Source organism: Raphanus sativus, chromosome 7 (genome assembly GCF_000801105.2).
Source record: "Raphanus sativus cultivar WK10039 chromosome 7, ASM80110v3, whole genome shotgun sequence".
NCBI classification, from domain to species: Eukaryota; Viridiplantae; Streptophyta; class Magnoliopsida; order Brassicales; family Brassicaceae; genus Raphanus; species Raphanus sativus.
The window spans coordinates 7,942,078-7,959,992 of record NC_079517.1 but is presented as its reverse complement, the minus strand read 5'-3'; the positions used below and the strand labels follow the sequence as shown (position 1 = coordinate 7,959,992).

At 35.2% G+C, this 17,915-nt stretch overlaps 3 protein-coding genes across 7 annotated transcripts; 1 reads left to right on the top strand and 2 right to left on the bottom strand.

Annotated features, from left to right (window-relative positions):
• Window positions 1-1,599: 1,599 nt before the first annotated feature.
• On the bottom strand, window positions 1,600-2,326 carry LOC108816071 (50S ribosomal protein L31, chloroplastic). Its single transcript, XM_018588640.2, has 2 exons — window positions 2,165-2,326; window positions 1,600-2,093 (listed from the first exon to the last, which is right to left on the bottom strand). Exons 1-2 carry the CDS (start codon window positions 2,231-2,233, stop codon window positions 1,716-1,718), a joined length of 447 nt encoding a protein of 148 aa, XP_018444142.1. The 5' UTR covers window positions 2,234-2,326; the 3' UTR covers window positions 1,600-1,715.
• A 483-nt stretch (window positions 2,327-2,809) lies between these two features.
• On the top strand, window positions 2,810-5,226 carry LOC108833894 (zinc finger CCCH domain-containing protein 16). 2 transcript variants are annotated; one of them, XM_018607287.2, is made up of 10 exons: window positions 2,813-3,000; window positions 3,082-3,259; window positions 3,359-3,453; window positions 3,538-3,633; window positions 3,733-3,826; window positions 3,912-4,114; window positions 4,184-4,269; window positions 4,343-4,715; window positions 4,823-4,895; window positions 4,983-5,226. In XM_018607287.2, exons 1-10 carry the CDS (start codon window positions 2,963-2,965, stop codon window positions 5,022-5,024), a joined length of 1,278 nt encoding a protein of 425 aa, XP_018462789.2. In that variant the 5' UTR covers window positions 2,813-2,962; the 3' UTR covers window positions 5,025-5,226. The 2 variants fall into 2 exon arrangements, with proteins under 2 accessions (XP_056847092.1, XP_018462789.2); XM_056991112.1 differs by having other exon boundaries at window positions 2,810-3,000; window positions 3,912-4,269.
• A 147-nt stretch (window positions 5,227-5,373) lies between these two features.
• Window positions 5,374-10,891, bottom strand: LOC108817459 (auxilin-like protein 1). Of its 4 annotated transcripts, none has more exons than XM_018590149.2 (8): window positions 10,350-10,891; window positions 6,586-10,258; window positions 6,439-6,490; window positions 6,275-6,342; window positions 6,125-6,190; window positions 5,954-6,043; window positions 5,687-5,863; window positions 5,374-5,597 (listed from the first exon to the last, which is right to left on the bottom strand). In XM_018590149.2, exons 1-8 carry the CDS (start codon window positions 10,733-10,735, stop codon window positions 5,562-5,564), a joined length of 4,548 nt encoding a protein of 1,515 aa, XP_018445651.2. In that variant the 5' UTR covers window positions 10,736-10,891; the 3' UTR covers window positions 5,374-5,561. The 4 variants fall into 4 exon arrangements, with proteins under 4 accessions (XP_018445651.2, XP_018445654.2, XP_018445653.2 ...); XM_018590152.2 differs by having other exon boundaries at window positions 6,275-6,336; XM_018590151.2 differs by having other exon boundaries at window positions 6,439-6,487.
• Between the last annotated feature and the right edge of the window lie 7,024 nt (window positions 10,892-17,915).

The window sequence follows — 17,915 nt, the reverse complement described above, 5'->3', positions numbered from 1 at the left end:
CATGTTTCAGAAGCTGGAAACGTTTGACAACTTTAATTCATTGATTGTATGATTTGTATTATTATTTAAAAAGAGAAATTATTACTTGGTAAAAAATATAAAAAATAAGGAAAACATAAGGAAAACATAAGCAAAAATTTAATAAAAAGAACGAAATGATAACAAAAAAAGTAACAAGAATCCGAAAAAGATAAATAATATGTGTTAGAAAATTTAATGTGATAATTACATATATAATTTTACAAGCATTTTTGTTACTAAATATTCATAAGTTATTTTACACCAAATTTGTAGAAATTTTACTACTTATAATTATTTTGCATCAAAATTGAGAGATTTTATTGAAAGTCGGATTTCTAAGGGTTATTAAAATTTTCAGAATTATTTGTTATTTGTTAACAAATTCTTAAATTATTAGTAAAATCCAGGTTAATGGATTTTTAAATCTGCATATTTTTGATCAAATATCATAAAAATAAATATTTTAGTGACTTAAATTAATATTATTTAACTAGCACTAAATTTTATGCTACTAAAAACAATATTGATATTTTAGTTTTCCAAACTGTTTGAAATTAAAAATTATATTTTAACTGTTCTAACTATTATTCAAAATTTATGACATTGTACATAATATATTTTCATGCAATACTTATATCCGCGAATTCGCGGATAAACACCTAGTTTGATCTAAATCCATATAATATTTTCATGTTTTGATTTTTAAAAACATTTCGAGGGCAATTCTCTCAAATAGCATTTTTTAAATTTTTGTCACAAAAATAGCACTCAGAAAATAAAATGATCAAAATAGCACTTTTTGTTTTGAAAATTTTAATTTTAATTTTTAAAAATTGAACACATTTCTAAAACTACAACCCTTAACTCTAAACCCTAAGTATTAAATTAATTAACTCAAAGGTTACAAATGTATATTTATCCTTCAATAAAATTTCTTTTGATCATTTTTTTTTTTGCGATGCTATTTTTGTGATAAAAACTTGGCATTATTGTGTTCTTTTCTCTTTTATGATCCAATTCCATTTTATATCCATAAAAATGATGACTGGTTACCAAACACAGTTTACTGGGCCATTGATTCCGGTCACATTTTTAATCCACATCAGATAAAAAAAACCCACTAAATAGTGTGTGCCTTACAAACTTCAAGTGAGAGAGAACAAGGACGGTGTTGTATTGTATTGTAATATTGGGATTTGGGCATGACCACATAAGCAACCCTTTTGAGTTATATGAATCTTCAGCTTTTAATAACTGTCTTAAGCAAACCTTCAAAGCTACATTGTGCACACTAATAAGTTCGCTTTGTGTGTTTGCAAGTCACTTTTGGGTCTGATGTGAATAAATGTATGATAAAAACAGTATCACAGTTCGTGTTCTATCTGGTAACCTGAGCAGACATTTGCATAGACAAGATCATGCTCAAATTTGTGCAAATCTGAGCCCTATAGCAATGATTCTCAAGTGACTAATCAAACACTAGACATCAATAACAACACCAACAACAACAGCAATAACCACACTCGGCACTAAATCATCTAGTTCATATGCCAATAACAACAAAGACAATCTTAAAATAAAGCATAATCATTTGAATTCAGAAGAAATGTAACATACAAACCAACAGCGCCAAAGCAGTCCACTTTCGATCGAATAATAAAAAAAGACAACTAGAAAACATTGTAACAGTCTCATCATTTCTTCTTCCCTTTACCAGCACCTTTGCTCTTCTTGGTCGGCAAGACGATCTCTCCTTTCAGGACAGGAATCTCCATAATCTCCGACAGCCCGGCGAACCTCTTACGGAACTTCTCAACCTGATCAGCATCAACCATCAGAGCGGAGCGGTTCCCGAGGTAGAACGGGTGGTTACCGGACCAGACATCGACGACGTACTCTTTCTTGGTCCCTCCGGTGGTCATGACGAGCTCCCCGTTGCAGTAGACCTTGGCGTCCTCGTGAAACTCGGGGTGCAGATCCTTCTTCCTGCACGTCACTTGAACCACCGAGGGACTGCTTCCCGCCGGTTTCTTTCCTCCTCTCGCGCCAATCGCTGCCGCCGCCGTAGTCGGCTATTCGGAATAAAGTTTAGTGATTTGAGGAGAGGAGAGGAGAGTATAAATGAAGAGGAGTAGATTTTTACCTTTCTAATTACGAGAGAAGGAGCACATGGATTGATCTGGAAGAACGAGTTCGGGAGAGAAACCGCCATTTTTTTTTTCGCTTTGGGCCAAGGCACTATCTCTAACTCTTCTTGTTCACTGGTGAAGAAGAAGAAGCATCTAACGATGGATAAGGGGAAAGGAGATGATGAGGCTTAAATTACGTTTATACCGGTTCCCCTACTCGAAAATTTGAACCGGAACCGACTTTTTATGTTTCAAATTGAAATTATTCTAGAATTTTTATAGATAATTATATGTTTAAATTTCTTTATAAAAATTTCTTGATTCGAAAACTCAATTATACATATTTTCAAGTCTATATGTGTTTATTGCCTATATTTATGTGGTTGCTATAATGAATTTTTATTTGAAAATTTCATTTTAGTGATTTTCAGTACTATAAGTTTTCAATATTAATAATTATTTGGTCTCAATAATTTTTATTTAATTTCATTGATTTTTGTTTATTTTGAATTTTTTTTAGAGTTTCAAATAAAATAAAAAATTTAATTAAAATGATACATATTTTTATGGATATTCATGGGTATACATATTAATGATTAAATCGATTCTAAACAGAGTAAACCAATATAAACCTAAATCATTTACTCAGAAGACCCGGATCCAATAAAACTATTAACCTCAATCCGACCCGAAAACTGGAAACCAGCAGTCTTCGTCGTCGATTCGACGCTAACTCGTTTCTTTGAAAAGAGATTATACAGCAGAAAGAAGTACACTTTGTGGGAAGGAAGGTTTGAGAGAAGCAAGTGAGTATGAGAAAGGAGTTGTGCAGAAACTTTCAGCAGGGCAGGTATTATACTTCTTCTTGGGAATCTTCTACGTGTGTGTGCCAAAAGTTGTTTTGATTCATCGGTTGTGTTGTTTCTTGCAGTTGTAGGTATGGGGAAAGATGTAGATACCTTCATCCACAACAAACTAAACCCAACAATCCTTTCGGCTTCGGTACACAATCATCCAGAGATCAACAACAGCAGAACAAGAGCTCCTCCAACCCTTTTGGATTTGGTGTTCAAGGCGCTTCTAACTCCAACAGACCTAATCAATCTCAGGTTCTGTCTTTTTTTTTTCTAAGATTGCAAAAGTTTTGATTTTTGATTACTAATGTTGAAGAAAAGAAAGCATCTTTGAATCAAATTTGTTGCTCACAGCCTTTTCAGAATACATGGCAACGTAATCCTTCTAGTGGTGGTGGTGCTTCTTCTACACAGCAGTCTGGTAAACAGACGCAGCAGGCAGACCATAAGTGAGTATCATACATCAACCCCTTTGTTTCTTTTTGGAAGTAGTTGACTGTTTACTTACTTGTCTTTTGGTTACTTTGCAAAAGATGCACGGATCCTGCTGCGTGTAAGCGGTTTATTCAAGAAGATCTTAAGAACGAGAGACCCATGTGGAAGCTCACTTGCTACGCTCACTTTAAACAGTATGTAATTTATTGCTTCTTCTTTACCATCCACCAATCCTTTTTGATTTTTTTTTCTTCTTTATAACGTTTTTCTAATCTTTTTTTTTTCTTTTCTAGCCTTCCTTGTGACATTTCTGGTGATATCAGCTACGAAGAGTTACGTGCCATGGCTTATGAAGAATCCAAACGAGGAATACCTCTACAGTCTATTGTGAGATTTGATCTTTTCTTAAAACACACAATCATGTCTCCTCTTTTGCTGCCTTATCAACAGTGATGCCATTATGTAATTGTAGGTTGAAAGGGAGAGGAATTTGCAAAACGCCAAAGTAGCTGAGTTTGAAAACTTTCTAAGGAGTCCATACAGAGGCCCTGTCACAGCCAATCAAACTGCACCTAGTATCTTCCCACCAGCTAGTCAGGTCAATTCCCCTCCAGGATTCTCTGCCTTCAACCAACAACCAGCATTCCCCAACACCAATGCTGGTGGTGGAGTCAGGTATTGTATTTCTACCTCTTTCTTTGGTTTGTGTTACGTGCTTATAACTTTTCTTATTCCTCCAAACAGTTCATCTGGACCTCCTAATCCCTTTGGGCGCTTTAATCAACAACCTAATGCTTTCAGCCTCAACACTCCTCAACCTGCTCCTTCAGGTACTTTGTTTTTCTATTGTTCAAATTTTCTGAGACTCCATCTTCTTTAACCTCTTTTGGCAAATGATCACAGGTCCCTCTGGTTTCCAGACTCAACCATCATCGTTTGGACCTGGACCAGTTACTCCCTCTGGTTTCCAGACTCAACCATCAGCAGCCTTCAAGCCATCACCGTTTGGACCTGGACCAGTTGCTCCCTCTGGTTTCCAGACTCAACCATCAGCAATGTTCAAGCCAGCATCGTTTGGACTTGGACCGGTTGCTCCCTCCGGTTTCCAGAGCCAACCAGCATCGTTTGGACCTGGACCAGGACTCGCCGCACCTGCACAAAACAGCAACATCTTTCCTTCAGTAACTCCAACGCCGGCTTTTAACAGTAACCAGAATAATCAAACCGCATTCAACTTCAATTCCCCTGTTGTAGACACAACAAACACACCTTCCGGGTAAAGTGCTCATTCTCTTTCCAGATTTTTTTCACCGTGGTAGGACACAAGAAACATTGACCTATGCTATAGTTACTTACCTGAATCATGTGCGGAAAAACTTGCAGAACTGAGCTGCAAGCAGGAGGTGCGCCTGTTGATACTAGCATCTGGTTGAAGGAGAAATGGAATCCAGGAGAGGTAAAATCTTTGAAGTTGTCATAAAATTTTACTGCCAAAACAATAATTTAGTTAAGACTCTTTTTTTGGTGATTTTGGTTGCTGCAGATTCCAGAGCAAGCGCCGCCTGATGCATTTGTTCATCGATAAAGAAACAGTCATTTGTTGCTTCTCTGTAGCAAAGAAGCTCATTTTGTTATTTTAAGGGAAAGAACTTATTGAAGTTTTGAATTACGTGTAGGCAAGTGTTTCTAAAATGAGTTTTGTCAATTTTCTTATGATCGTTTGTGTATGATTTTGTGAACAAAAAGAAAAAACTATTAAAGCCTTCAATGAAAAGCCCTTTATACCATTGGCCAGAATCCTTTATGTATTCTTTACACGGATTCGCGAGTACCTACTGAATGTATACCTATTATGCTGGTTGTGCCATTTAGTGTATATTAACCTTAGTTTGAGAAACATTGATGAATAATAGTGTGGATGCTTAAGCTGGGAATAAGAATGAGCTTCTACTTTTATATATTATTATGACTCATGAATACAAATATTTATATTATTGGTTATTACATCTCTAGATCTGTCTTCATCCCATATCATAGCTACTTGTTTAGGTTCTTGAGCTGGTTAGTTCTGATTCTTAGGGTCACTGCTGACAATAGGGTAAAAGGTTCACACCATCTTTGCTTATCGTTCGTCTGCACCAAATTTGTTCCACGCTTCCTGGAGGACCAGAACGAAGCAGGTTAGAAACTGATTTGCAGATGGAGATAACTCAAGCAAGTGGAATTGAGAGAGAGAGAGAGACAAACCTTGAGAAGGTCAAAAACCTTTTCGCAAATGTACTTCTGTTGTGTGGATGCGCCACGTTGCTGAAGCTTGTCGGGATGAACGTAAAGAGTTGCCTTTCGGTAAGCTTTTCTCACAGAAGCACTTGAAACAAGATCAGTTAGAGGAATTGGTTTCCATCCACTCTCTGCTCCAAGTATCTGCAAATCATCCAAAAACCACACAACAATAATCGTCAAAGACTGATGATCCCTATGGTTCATGAAAGAATTGAGAACCATGGGAATTACATATTGGAGTGTTGAGAGCAATGCCCGCAAGTTGTTTTCCTTTCCATTCGACCACCGTTTTACATCAGCATCAAGAGATTCCGCAAGCCTCTGCAATTCCAGTTAGAGGAGAAGAAAGGATTAGCGCAACCAAATTACAAAGATGATATGTACTCTGTTTATGTGGATTACATTTCTCTCTGCCTCCTCTTTCTGGACTTTGAGATCACGAAGTTTCTTCTCTGCAAGAGCCTCTGCCTGGAATGATAGACAACACACAATACATGTTTTAGCAGAGAATATGGGAATATATCTAAACAGATGAACAGGTGGTGTACATACCGCACGCTCAGATGTTCTCTGGTGTCTCTCAGATCTAGCTTTGCATCTCTGGATTGGCTCACCTTTCGCTTTATCAAGCAAATCGAATGTACAGGTCAGTGTATAGATCAAACATTTTGGAAACGACAATATATATATATATAAATACATCTACAGAGACGTACCAGTCTGATTTGAAGAACTAGACGGACCCGAACTTTTGTTTTCTGTACCCTGCTTAAGTATATTTCACGGGTCACAATATTACATGAGAGATTTGCCAGATAAGTTGAATGGAGGATATTCATAAGAAAAGAGGGGTTGAAACTCACAGAAGATGACGAGCCTCGTCTATCACCAGAGGAGCCAAATGACTTGCTGCCACCATAACTTTTTGTTTGAGAAGTATCGAACTTACCGGACAATGCTTTTTCTAGGGCACGTTCTCTGGCCTCAGAGAGTGCTCTTTCCACAGCAGCACGCTCGGCTCTGAGTTTAGCTTGCATTGAAGCCTTCTCAGCTGACGATAACTTATCATTTACCTCAACAGATGCTTTCTCTGATCTCCTTGGACCATCAGAAGCCACTCTTCGGGGAGGTCTCGCCTTTGCTTTCTCCATTGCGGCTTTTCCTGCTCTTTCCTTAGCATCAGCAAACGCTCTTTCCCGGGCCTCACGGATAGCTCTTTCTACCATAGATCTCTCTCTTTCTTTCTCTTTTGCTTCATCTTTCTTTTTCAGATGTTTCTCAACTCGCTCTGCTTCTTTTTGTGAAGCATCAGAACTACCATCTCCCTCTTCTTCCATAGATGATCGACTACTCTCCTCTCCCTCCTTTTCTTTCATGTTTCTATCCGTTGATGTGCCAACTTTTTCGTCTCCTTTCGGCAAAGACTCGGCTGGCTCTACATTGTTTCGATCTATTTCCTCCTTTTGACACTCAAACAGGTGCTCTTGTTCTGTCTTATCTTCACTATTCTCTTCACCAATACTTGTTTCCATTTCATCAGATTCTTCTTTGGTTTCCTCTATTTCTCCAACCTTACTTGCCCCTCCATCCTGTAGATGACCTGCCAAACTTTCCTCTACAAAAGACTTGATTTTATCTTCATCCTCTACAGCGCTCCAACCACTTTGAATTGAATCAGAATCTATTTCTTCAACGTGCTCTTGGGTGCTACTCGCAGGGCTGTATTTTTCATGGAATTGGTCCCTGACATCTTGCTCTAAGCCAACCTCCTCAGTATGTGAATCACCTTGTCTAGTTTCAAAAGATGACCTGCTCGTGTCAGTATCTATGCTACAATCGTTCTTGGTTTCCGCTGCTAGTTCCCGCGTTTGATCAAATTTCTCGCAAGATTTGTTTGAATCCGTCTCACTACGATCATATTCAAGCATTTCAGCACGAGAATCTGGATGCTCTCTGCTCTCATCAAGTTCAGAAAGTCCTTGAGTCCAGCCAGCTTCTTCAAATACTTCCGGCACATATTCACCTTCGTGGTCACTAGCCATTCCAGTAGCATCCGGCACTTCTACTTTACCTTCCTCTTCTCTACAGTTTGCTTCTTCTTCCGACTCCATATGTGCGTAGGCTTTATACTCCGTCTCCACTTCATTCTGTTCATATCTATCTGTACCAGTAATCTGGCGGTAAGAAGTTTCTTTTCCATTCTCGTCTCCAGCTTTTTGATGGATTTCAATATGATCCTTTTCAGATTCCACTAAGCAATAAGTTTCATCCTCGCCCTTAGTAGTATCTGCTGTCTGGAACATCTGCCTAAACATTTGTTTAAGAACGGTCCAATTTTCTTGCAATCCTGAATCACTAGCTTGCTCAGATGTGCTTTCTGCTTCTTCAGTATCATGGATCCTTATACCTTCCATTTGAAATGACCTCTGTGTAGTTTCTGTTTCCACACTTGGTAGCTGCCAATGCCTTTTGTTTCCCTTCGGGGCCCTTATCATATTGTAGACGTCTTCAGAGGTTTTCCAAACTCTTCTTCGCCTGGGAGCCTTGTGCTCTGTCTCCTCGTGTATGTTTTCTGGCTCAGGAGTACTTTCTGTCACAAAAGACACCATAGTTCCAACACTTTCATCTAATTGAGTTTTGCTCAAACTCTCATTAGGTGTTGGAATCTCTTCCACTCCCCTTGCATCTGTTTTGGTATCATCAGGACCAGCTAACATCTCTTGCGGCCCAGAAACTATCTCCTTCTCACCCTCCTGATCTGGAAAGTTGTAAGTTAGGTGAGGGTTCTCTTGGAAATCTTTCACACCACAGTCAGGTCCATCTTCGGACTCGCAAGCACTTTTAACTTGCCATCCTGTTTCTTTCTCCATCTTCTGCGAACAACCTTCGACAAAAGTGGATTCAGACATCTCTTCTTGTCTGGTTTCGCCTTGACTGTCAGTTTGTTGCTGGATCTCCTCCGCTTCCCTAAAGTTAGCTTCCGTGACTGGAATACCAGCTAACATCTCTTGTGAGTCGCCTTCTTCACAGTGAACCATTTGAGGGAGGATAGATTTTTCCTCCTCTGTTGCATGTGTCTCATCTTTTTGTGAAACCTTGCTCCCCGTGAAGGCCTCTACAACACATTTTAATTTACTACCCAGGTGTCCAAATGTATAGAAGGAATTTTCAGTCAATGGTTGCACCTCTTGTTTCGTATCAGTTTCAGGTTTGGCTGGTGCAATGCTTTCTGTCTCCTGCTGCTTACTATTATTCATAACTGATTTGAATATCCCTCCAGGTAACTCCCAGTGTTTACGAGCTTTTTTGGCTTGTTCCTCTTCTAGCTTCACCACTTCTTGCTCTTCAACTTCTTCCCGCTTATGGTCAGGGGTTGAATTTAAAATCCCTTCAGGAACTTCCCACTGCTTCCGTGCTCTTTTTGCATGCTGATCTCCCTCGTTTGAAAATGATTGTTCGGAAGAGTTCACCACTTCACCGAGAACTTGAGAACTGCTTTCTTGTAGTTTTTCTTCAACTTTTTCGTCCCTTTTGTCCTCAACTTGAGAACTGCTTTCTTGTAGTTTTTCTTCAACTTCTTCGTCCCTTTTGTCTTCAACTTGAGAACTTCCCACAGCTTCGGTGGTTTTTCCTTCAACTTTTGGGGACTCATCACAAGATTTCAGTTTTGCAGAAGTACGAAAGCCTGATTTCTTCCTTCCCATCATTTGTTTTGCAATATTCATTCTCACTTGAGCCTCTTCTAAAGCCTTTTTCAACGCCGCAGAGGACTCAGCAGCAGAAGAATCTATATCTGTTTCAGCATCAAAGAATGGAGGTGAACTCGGAGAATCATCATCTTCAGCTTCATGAAACTTCTCCGGAAGCCCTGAACTGAAACCCATAAATCTCTCAGAAGCTCTATTTTCACCGTTGAGTGTACGCTGCAGCAAGCTGGAAGGTGGCTTCAAATCCCGACGTTCAGCAATTGTATCAATCTTGCACGTGGAATTATCACGCTTACTGAATTCATCTCGAGCAAAGACCTTCTCGAAATCTACCTCAGTTTTAGATCTCCGCTTTCTAGAAGCCTGGACTTCCTCATTACACGGCTTCTTCTCAACTGATGGAATACGTGTTTCACTCTCAACCTTCGGCAACAGACTCGTGTTATCAACCACTTGAGCAGGAGCAGCCACAACAGGAACCTGAGCAGAAGGAGTAGTCCCCTTCTCACTCCCGTGGACAATCTTCAGCAACGGACTACTAACGTTATCAACCAGTCGAGTACGACAAGGATCAGGCACAGCGCGGACTTGAGTAACATAAGTAGTCCCCTTCTCACTGCCCTGGCCAATCTTCTGCAACGGACTAACCTCACCAACGAGTTGAGTAGGACTAGGAGCAGGCACAGCGGGGACTTGAGTAAGATGAGTAGTCCCATTCTTCTCACCGGTCTGGTGTAATAATATATCAGAGTGCTTCATCCTAACCATCTCAGGTGACGAAGTTAGATTCTTGACCTCATCAGAAGAGCTTCCACCTTTCCTACGATTCCTACACATTGAAACAAACAAAGCCAAGATTCAACTATAAATTAACCCTAACCTAAAACAAAGCTAATCAAATTTGTGAAATCAAACTCCACCTTGTATCCTTCTTCTTCTCTTTTAAAGGCTTGACGATCACTTCGTCGGGAGTAACGGCGAAATCGCAAGCTCCGAAACCTCCAAACACGGAAGAGTAGTCGAGCTTCGAGCTCCTCACGTCGACCTTAACCTTACCAGCGTTGAGCTCGGGGACATCGAGAAACGGAATCGAAGACGGAGAAGGACCGGAGCCGCGGAATATCTCGCCGTAATCGACGAGAGGAGACGACCTCGCAGTGGTCGTCGCCGCCGCCGGAGAAGAGAAGACGCCGTCGTATACGGCATTTGCGCTGAAGCTGAGGCTGTGGCTGTGGCTGTGGCTACGGTTAGTCATCTTCCTGGAGAAAGTAGTAGTAGTGGCAGTGGGAGGCTTCTCGTAGTCCATTGAAAGAGAATACAAAAGGCTTTCGTTAGGGTTTCTTCTTCTTCCTCCTCCTCTTTGATTTCTTCTTCCTTCTCTTTGGGGTTTCTCTCCTCTTTGCAGTAGAAAAAATCTGCAGAGAAGAGAGAGAGAGGGGAGTGAAAGAAAGATATGAGCTGTGTTTTTTTTTCTGCTTTGATATTTTTTTATTTAATATAAATAAATTATTTAATTCGAAAAAGCGCGTGAGGAAATAATTTACTGTCCGTAAATAGTTGACAAGTAGTATAATCGCGACGTACGATCTGTTCCGTAAAAAATATTATTTGCAAATATACTCTGTTTGTATATAATTAAGAATATACTTTATTAATCTATAATTAATTATTTTTATAATATTAATCATAATCGATTTTAAGTTTTCATTGAATTCCAATAATATTAACTAAGTGTTTTGTCCGCACATGTAGACATTAACACTTTATAATTACTTTATTAATATATTATTTACTAATTAAAAATAATAATAATAATAATATATTAATAGTGTTTTTTAACCAATAGTTATTTAAGTTTTCATTGAACATTGCTGTGTATATTTCTTTGTATATTATGTTCATTATTAATAGATAAATTATTTAAAAAATCATCCAATATTCTCTTTTCAATTATATAAAATTGAGAATTTTATTTCATTAATATTGAGTTGTATTTTCTATTTTTTAATTTCTAATAAAATATACTTTTTCAGATAACAACACAATATGTACGGGAGTTATCTTCTCTTATTTTAAAATATATTATTTAGATTTTGGATTATTTTTATTAGTACTATTAATTTTAATCACTTGAGTAATCAAAATATTTTTTTTTTTTTATTTTGTAGGTAATATATTTTGTTCATTAAGGATATAACCATATTAACTATTCTAACTTTTAACGAGATAACTCAAATACGAAAAATCATTTCGCAAATAAGACTAATCACACATCAACTAAATATTAATTTTTTATTGTGTTTTTAGTTTAATATAACAGAAATTTAAAAAGTTAAAATGTTTTTAGTATCAGTGTAGTGTAGTTATGATTTTTTTGTTTAAATAAAGTTGTGTTGTTTATTTTATATTTTAAACCATGCAATTGACGAATGTTTCAAATATTTCCTCTATTTCAGAAAAAAATGGTGTCACTATTTCAATTTGTGTCCCTATGTATAAGCATAAAGCCTACAATTCACTATATATATATATTTTTTTTTGACAAATAATTCACTATATATTTCTAAATCTATAGGTCTAAACATAATTATAAAATTTGTTGGTTTAGTCTAACCAATGATATAGTAATGCACGTAGTAAACAATGATCTTGTTTGTCTTGACAAAATAATTTTTGGTCTTGGTTAAATTAAGATAATAATCTGAATATTATATATATTGTTTGCATTTAGTTAGAATAATAGAAGGTTAAATCTAATTATGAGAAAAGATAAAAAAATGATTTTATTTAAACAAATTATCATATAAAATTATTATTCAGTTTTGTATGGTAATATAATCAATTAATTCTTAAAAGTGAAGTTTATAAAAGAAGTGTATCTTCAACTTTGAAAAGGTATTTTGCCAGTTTTTCTCTAATTGTTACCTGGGCACTATAAGGCAAATTAACGTTAATATGTGTCGGTCAATCACTTTCATTATGTTTGTGGTATCATATTATTTAATACTCTAAGATGCCTTAGCGTTATAAATATATGTAGATTGGTAGCCACTTTGTAGTTGTTGTTTTTTGGGTAGGAGTATTCATTGTATGAAATCAAAACTATTCCACACGCCAATCTATTTTAGCTTGCAATAATACAGATAAATAGTAAATATGCCAATATGTCGTTTAACATGGTGGACATTTTGGCGTTTTACTTGGTGCACACCATGGCGTTTTACATTAGTAAACCTAAAGAAAATTAGAGTCAAATCTATATTACAAGTATGATTGTGAATGTTTTTCAAAAAAAAAGTATGATTGTGAATACCTATACTATAATCAAATATGTATTATAAGCTGTCATGAATAGTCCATTAACAATGAATGATGTAAGGACTACTAAGGTTATATTCGGAATATTATGTAGCATAGTGAAAAGCTATGATTCTCTGTACTCTGGCGACCGTTAGGCATTACTAGGCTCTTTCCCGTTGTCATATCTCGGTCATTTCTTGGGACTATTAACAATATGGTTTATGTAAAACTCAGCAAGGCAGAATTTTCGTGAGAAGCTTTTTAGTCAAGTAGTTAAATGTTCATTTCTATAATACTTTTCATCGGAATTCGACGCTACTAAATCGTAACGCTCCGTGTTACAACAAGGCTGATTTGAGTTTCATACAATGATATTTTACTTTTCTGATTTTATTATGATGATACATTGAGTTACACAACGATCTTGTAAGTTTAGTTTACATAACGATCTTGTAAGTTTAGTTTACATACTGATCATGCTATGCAAAAAAACAAGAACAAGAAGGGGTAGAAACACAAGAGGCATTACAAAAGTATATATTAAGCCGTTGTGTATGTCTTTATCTCGAATGATCACATGGTTTTGATAAGACATGGATTCTTGTCACACCATTTTCCCACATATTCTCATAACAAGAAAAACAATTCAGCACATTTTTATATATGCTCCAATAATTTGAAAAATAGAAATGAAACCAATAGTTACAATATTTATCATATAACTCAAATTCATGATTTGAATTTGAAGCTTCCTCTTGGTTGGTGGGTTTTTGGGATGTGGTCCAAAACGTTTAGATTACACAGACTGGTCCCGGTTAAGTACGACAAAAATATACGTTTATAACTATAGGTTATAGTATATGAACTGAATGACCGTATATATTCACACGTTTTATAGAACTTGTAATGATTCACAGCTTCATAGTTGCTGGCAATCACCAAGAGCAAGAAAGTCATGCATTTCTCGACAAATTCGTATGTTATCCAAAATAGTATTAACATTATTGACAGTCTGAGTAAAATCCAAAACAACTTTGCCATTTCCAAGATCGTTCCAGCTATCACCGCGTTGAGTGTTTTAAACAGTTAATTATTGGAAAATCCTACTAAAAATAAAATGTTTACCTTAACAAAAAAAAATGTTTATTGTTTCCTTCAGAGAATATATAGCACAAACATAAAGTTGATATTGTTTACTTGAAGAAAGAAACATCAAAGAGACATCTTGTATCGGGTAATGGTCCTCAAGTGACATTAAATCATTTGTTTAAGTGATCACTGATCACATAATGTTGCTATTATAATGCGCCAACGAACGACATATAATTGTTGATAAAGCCTTTTCCAAACTATGTAATTGTTGATAATGCCTTTTCCAAACTATGTTGTAACTTATATTATGATTAGGACTAATACGAACTCAAGAGAAAATGACATCTGAGGAAAAGAAAAAGGAAAAAGTAGCACCATTCAGGTGCAATGTGTGTATGTGTGATGTTGATGCAGAGAGATATATTCCAAATATCTTAATTATTTAGTTTATTAATTATTTGGATATTTATCTTAATCAGTTAAAATTATTTTAAGAATTTTATAGTCTTAAAATTATTTAATTTTCATCTAAATAAACTTCTTATGCCTAGAATTGTATTTAAACTTTTGATAATTATAATATAGCTTTTGTTTATTTCTTATGAAATTCAATTAAAATTATCTATCAAGAAGCTGGTCTTAACTTTTGATCACTGTTTAACATATTTGTCTGTTGTATCAGATGTTGACCGTCCTAGTTCTTTAGTGTGTATAAAATTTTGTAAAATGGAACGCCTAACTATAATACAAATAAAACTATATTTACTAGTTACAAACTTTTTTTTCATTAACATTAACAGACCTGTAATTCCATGTAAATCTTAGTTTTTCATTAGTATTAACATTTATCATCTACAACCAAACATTTAGCATGTAAGTTCTGCAATAGGTAGCATTCAGATGATTAATGTTGTGTTTAAACACTAAATGTTTTTTCTTATAATCAAACTATTGAGAACATAGTTTATCATCAATTATTCAGATTATTGGATAACAAATTCACAATGATTTTCTTTAATAAAACAGTTTAATAGTGAAAGTAGAATTGTCAAAAGCATAAGTTCTCAAATACATTTTTGTTCAAAGAAAAAGCTTTCAAATACATGAAATTATCGGTTGTAGACTTATAGTTTTTTTTTTCTGATTAAACTAGGGGCAGAGGTTTAGTCTACAGATATATCCTTTTTGCGGATATGCAAATAGACCATAAAACATGATTTTATATCCGTGTGGTGTCTAGAGATGTCATGAAGTACTTCTCTCCAGCATAGTTCGAACTTGCAACATGGATATAGGAAAGACTCCGTTTTTACCACTAGACCATGATACTCCGGACGACTTATAATTATTGATTTGATATATTTTATATATTTCATAATAATAACTTTTTTTTGTTATATAAAAATATCATTTTACTATTCCAATACAAATTATACTTATTTTCAGCTGAAAATTAATTGTAAATTACATTAATTTTATAAATAATTTTATTTATCTCAAATACTATTGGTCAAAGATATGTAATTAATAATAATTTACATATATTTTCGTCAATTTCTTAATTTGTATAAAAATATTAAAGTGGCACTTATTCAAAAATGGAAGAAATCATAATTTTTATCGTTTATAGTAATAGAATAATAAATCGATGTAAAAAAAGGAGTCCAAATATTAAATGATGGTAATCTTTTGGGCAATTAAGATCTAAAATGTACGATAAATCTAGTGTTAATTCCTCTTTCACTTTATGGAAGAAAAAAAAGTAAACGAAAGCTTTAAGATCGAGAATCTAATTATGTCAGTCAAAGCAAAAACAGAATGGAGCCTACCAAAAAATAATATAGCGTCATTATTTTCGTGCTTTTATAATTAAGTAATATATATATATCAATCTTTTTGATAGGCCATTGGCATCATGAAACCTAATCTGCCATGGCTTTTCCAAGTTTTTATAGTCTTTAAAGTGTTTTCAGTTGCTTTCTTACTAAAAGTAGTCTCTGAGAGAATCTCTCAGCCATATGGATTGCATATTCACACCCAACCACATGCTTACTTCGCTGTGTTTTTAACAAGACATGATTATATGAATATATAAGACTATCATCTGTGTTTCAAAAAAAAAAGACCATCATCTCTTGCTGAAGAAAACCCATCATCTCTCGACCCAATAAGGGCCCATATTATGAACCTCTAAATCAGCGTATAAGGATTAAGGGCCCATATTATAAACCTGTAAGTCTGTAACCAGCGCAGGATATCATCTGTCGCAGTTGATGTACAGTCTGCAACATGTGTTTTATATGCATACATCCATGATATATCTATTGCAAAATAGACAGCAAGGTTGTAGACATTGTTTTTCAGATCGAATTCATCTTTTATTTGCTAGGAATATGATAAAATAACCCAAAATAATATTTTGCTTCGTCAAAAGATACCTTAAGATATAAATTTAAAGTTAATGTTTTCTTAGTGCGGATTTACTAAAATATTTAATTGAAGTTTAAATTACTTATATATAGAAATGTTTGATAACTTAGTTTTCATCAATACAAAGTAAATAAAAAAGCTATGGCCGCAATGACCTTTCAAGTCATGCATGTCAGTAACTCAATTATTTCTTCCTATTTCCGTTAGCAATTTTCGTTGTTGCACTAATTAATCCAGCAAGTTTTGAAAAGAACCATTAGATAACTAACACTTCAATTGTAACTAGAAAGAGAGATAATCTAGCACCAAACTCTTGCAACCGTATAGATATTTGTAAGAAATACATTGAGATTATTAAACAGTTTTTGTAAGCATGAACTTTCATGTGATCCAATCGATCTCTAGTAAGATGTGAACTTCTCGGTTTAAGCAGTAAGGATTTTCTTTTTTCCTCAAAAAAAGCGGTAAGAATTTCAAGATTTGTTGAAAATTTGATGAAATGAAAACAAAAGCAGATTGTCCCAATTAATTTCTAAGAATCTTTCGAACTCTTGAATTTCAATATATCGGTAGATCCCCCGAGATGATGATGTTTTTTTTTTTTTTTTGAGATGATGATGTTTGGGATCAAAACATCTAAAAAGTGTGTGAGTATGTTTGAGATTCGATAAGCTGGTTAATCAATCTTTTATGCTTTGTCATTTAGTTGAGTTGTAGAAGTCATTCATCTAATTGAACAAGTGATCAATTAAGACAACATATAGGAAAAGCAACACTTATTGAGCTCCTTCAAAAAGTAACTGATGACCTTTTAAAGAAAACGTTGAGTCAGAAAGCTAAAGTTTATTAAGATCAGAAGCAAGTAACTTTTCAATTTAATCAAATAATTAGTATGCAGTTAATTTAACGCTATGAATCTCGTGATTTTTGGGGTCCATCTTATGATAACTAACGCTCCTTCGTGGATATTCCAGTAAAACGAAACAGGTTGCATATACGTAAAGTTGTACATTATATTTCACAAAAAGATACTATGAGTTGAGTTAGACAAAAACTTGGGGAAGATAGACGACAACTACAAAGTATCACCTATATAATTTTATCTCTATTTTCAAAAAAAGAAAAAAATCAACGGCCAGATCTCACGGATGAATAATTGTTCTCCTATATGTCTGTATTTTAAATTTTCCCCTTTAAACTACTTAATTTCTATAAAATGTTTCTTTCTTTCTCTTTATAAAGATGGTGTCAGTTTCCCTAAATTTTAAATTAGTCCATAAAAAACATTGATTAATCTTTTTTTTTAGTAAACAAATTGATTAATCTTCTGAAGATCATAAGGATCAAAAAACTGTTCCCAAACATTGCCCAATTCAAAGAAAGCTAACGACCGATTATCGTTGTAGATTATTTTTGTTTTCTTTTTAAAAGCGTTCCGCTGTTAAACACTACATGGATCAATTTGTCTGTAGAGAGTAATAGAGAAAAAGGGCATGAATACGGACGTAGCTGTCCACTAAATCCCAATCTGAAGCGTGGGTCGCAGGCTTCTATTTTGGGACGTTCCAAGAGAATTATAAAATAATATCATGTCTGCATACATATAGTAGTACTTCTGAGCAAAGAAAACAAAGGTCTACTTACCACATCATGTCCACCAGTTT

What these genes read in the sequence shown, in the direction of transcription:
- LOC108816071 (XM_018588640.2), bottom strand. Translation starts at nt 2,233, where the DNA reads ATGGCGGTTTCTCTCCCGAACTCGTTCTTCCAGATCAATCCATGTGCT. An exon ending in CTTCTCTCGTAATTAGAAAG is followed by an intron (nt 2,094 to 2,164) that starts GTAAAAATCTAC and finishes TATTCCGAATAG; the next exon opens with CCGACTACGGCGGCGGCAGC.
- LOC108833894 (XM_056991112.1), top strand. Translation starts at nt 2,963, where the DNA reads ATGAGAAAGGAGTTGTGCAGAAACTTTCAGCAGGGCAG. An exon ending in ACAGACCTAATCAATCTCAG is followed by an intron (nt 3,260 to 3,358) that starts GTTCTGTCTTTT and finishes TGTTGCTCACAG; the next exon opens with CCTTTTCAGAATACATGGCA. An exon ending in ACGCAGCAGGCAGACCATAA is followed by an intron (nt 3,454 to 3,537) that starts GTGAGTATCATA and finishes ACTTTGCAAAAG; the next exon opens with ATGCACGGATCCTGCTGCGT.
- LOC108817459 (XM_018590149.2), bottom strand. Translation starts at nt 10,735, where the DNA reads ATGGACTACGAGAAGCCTCCCACTGCCACTACTACTACTTTCTCCAGG. An exon ending in GACGAGGCTCGTCATCTTCT is followed by an intron (nt 6,491 to 6,585) that starts GTGAGTTTCAAC and finishes AATATACTTAAG; the next exon opens with CAGGGTACAGAAAACAAAAG. An exon ending in AAGAGGAGGCAGAGAGAAAT is followed by an intron (nt 6,044 to 6,124) that starts GTAATCCACATA and finishes CTGGAATTGCAG; the next exon opens with AGGCTTGCGGAATCTCTTGA.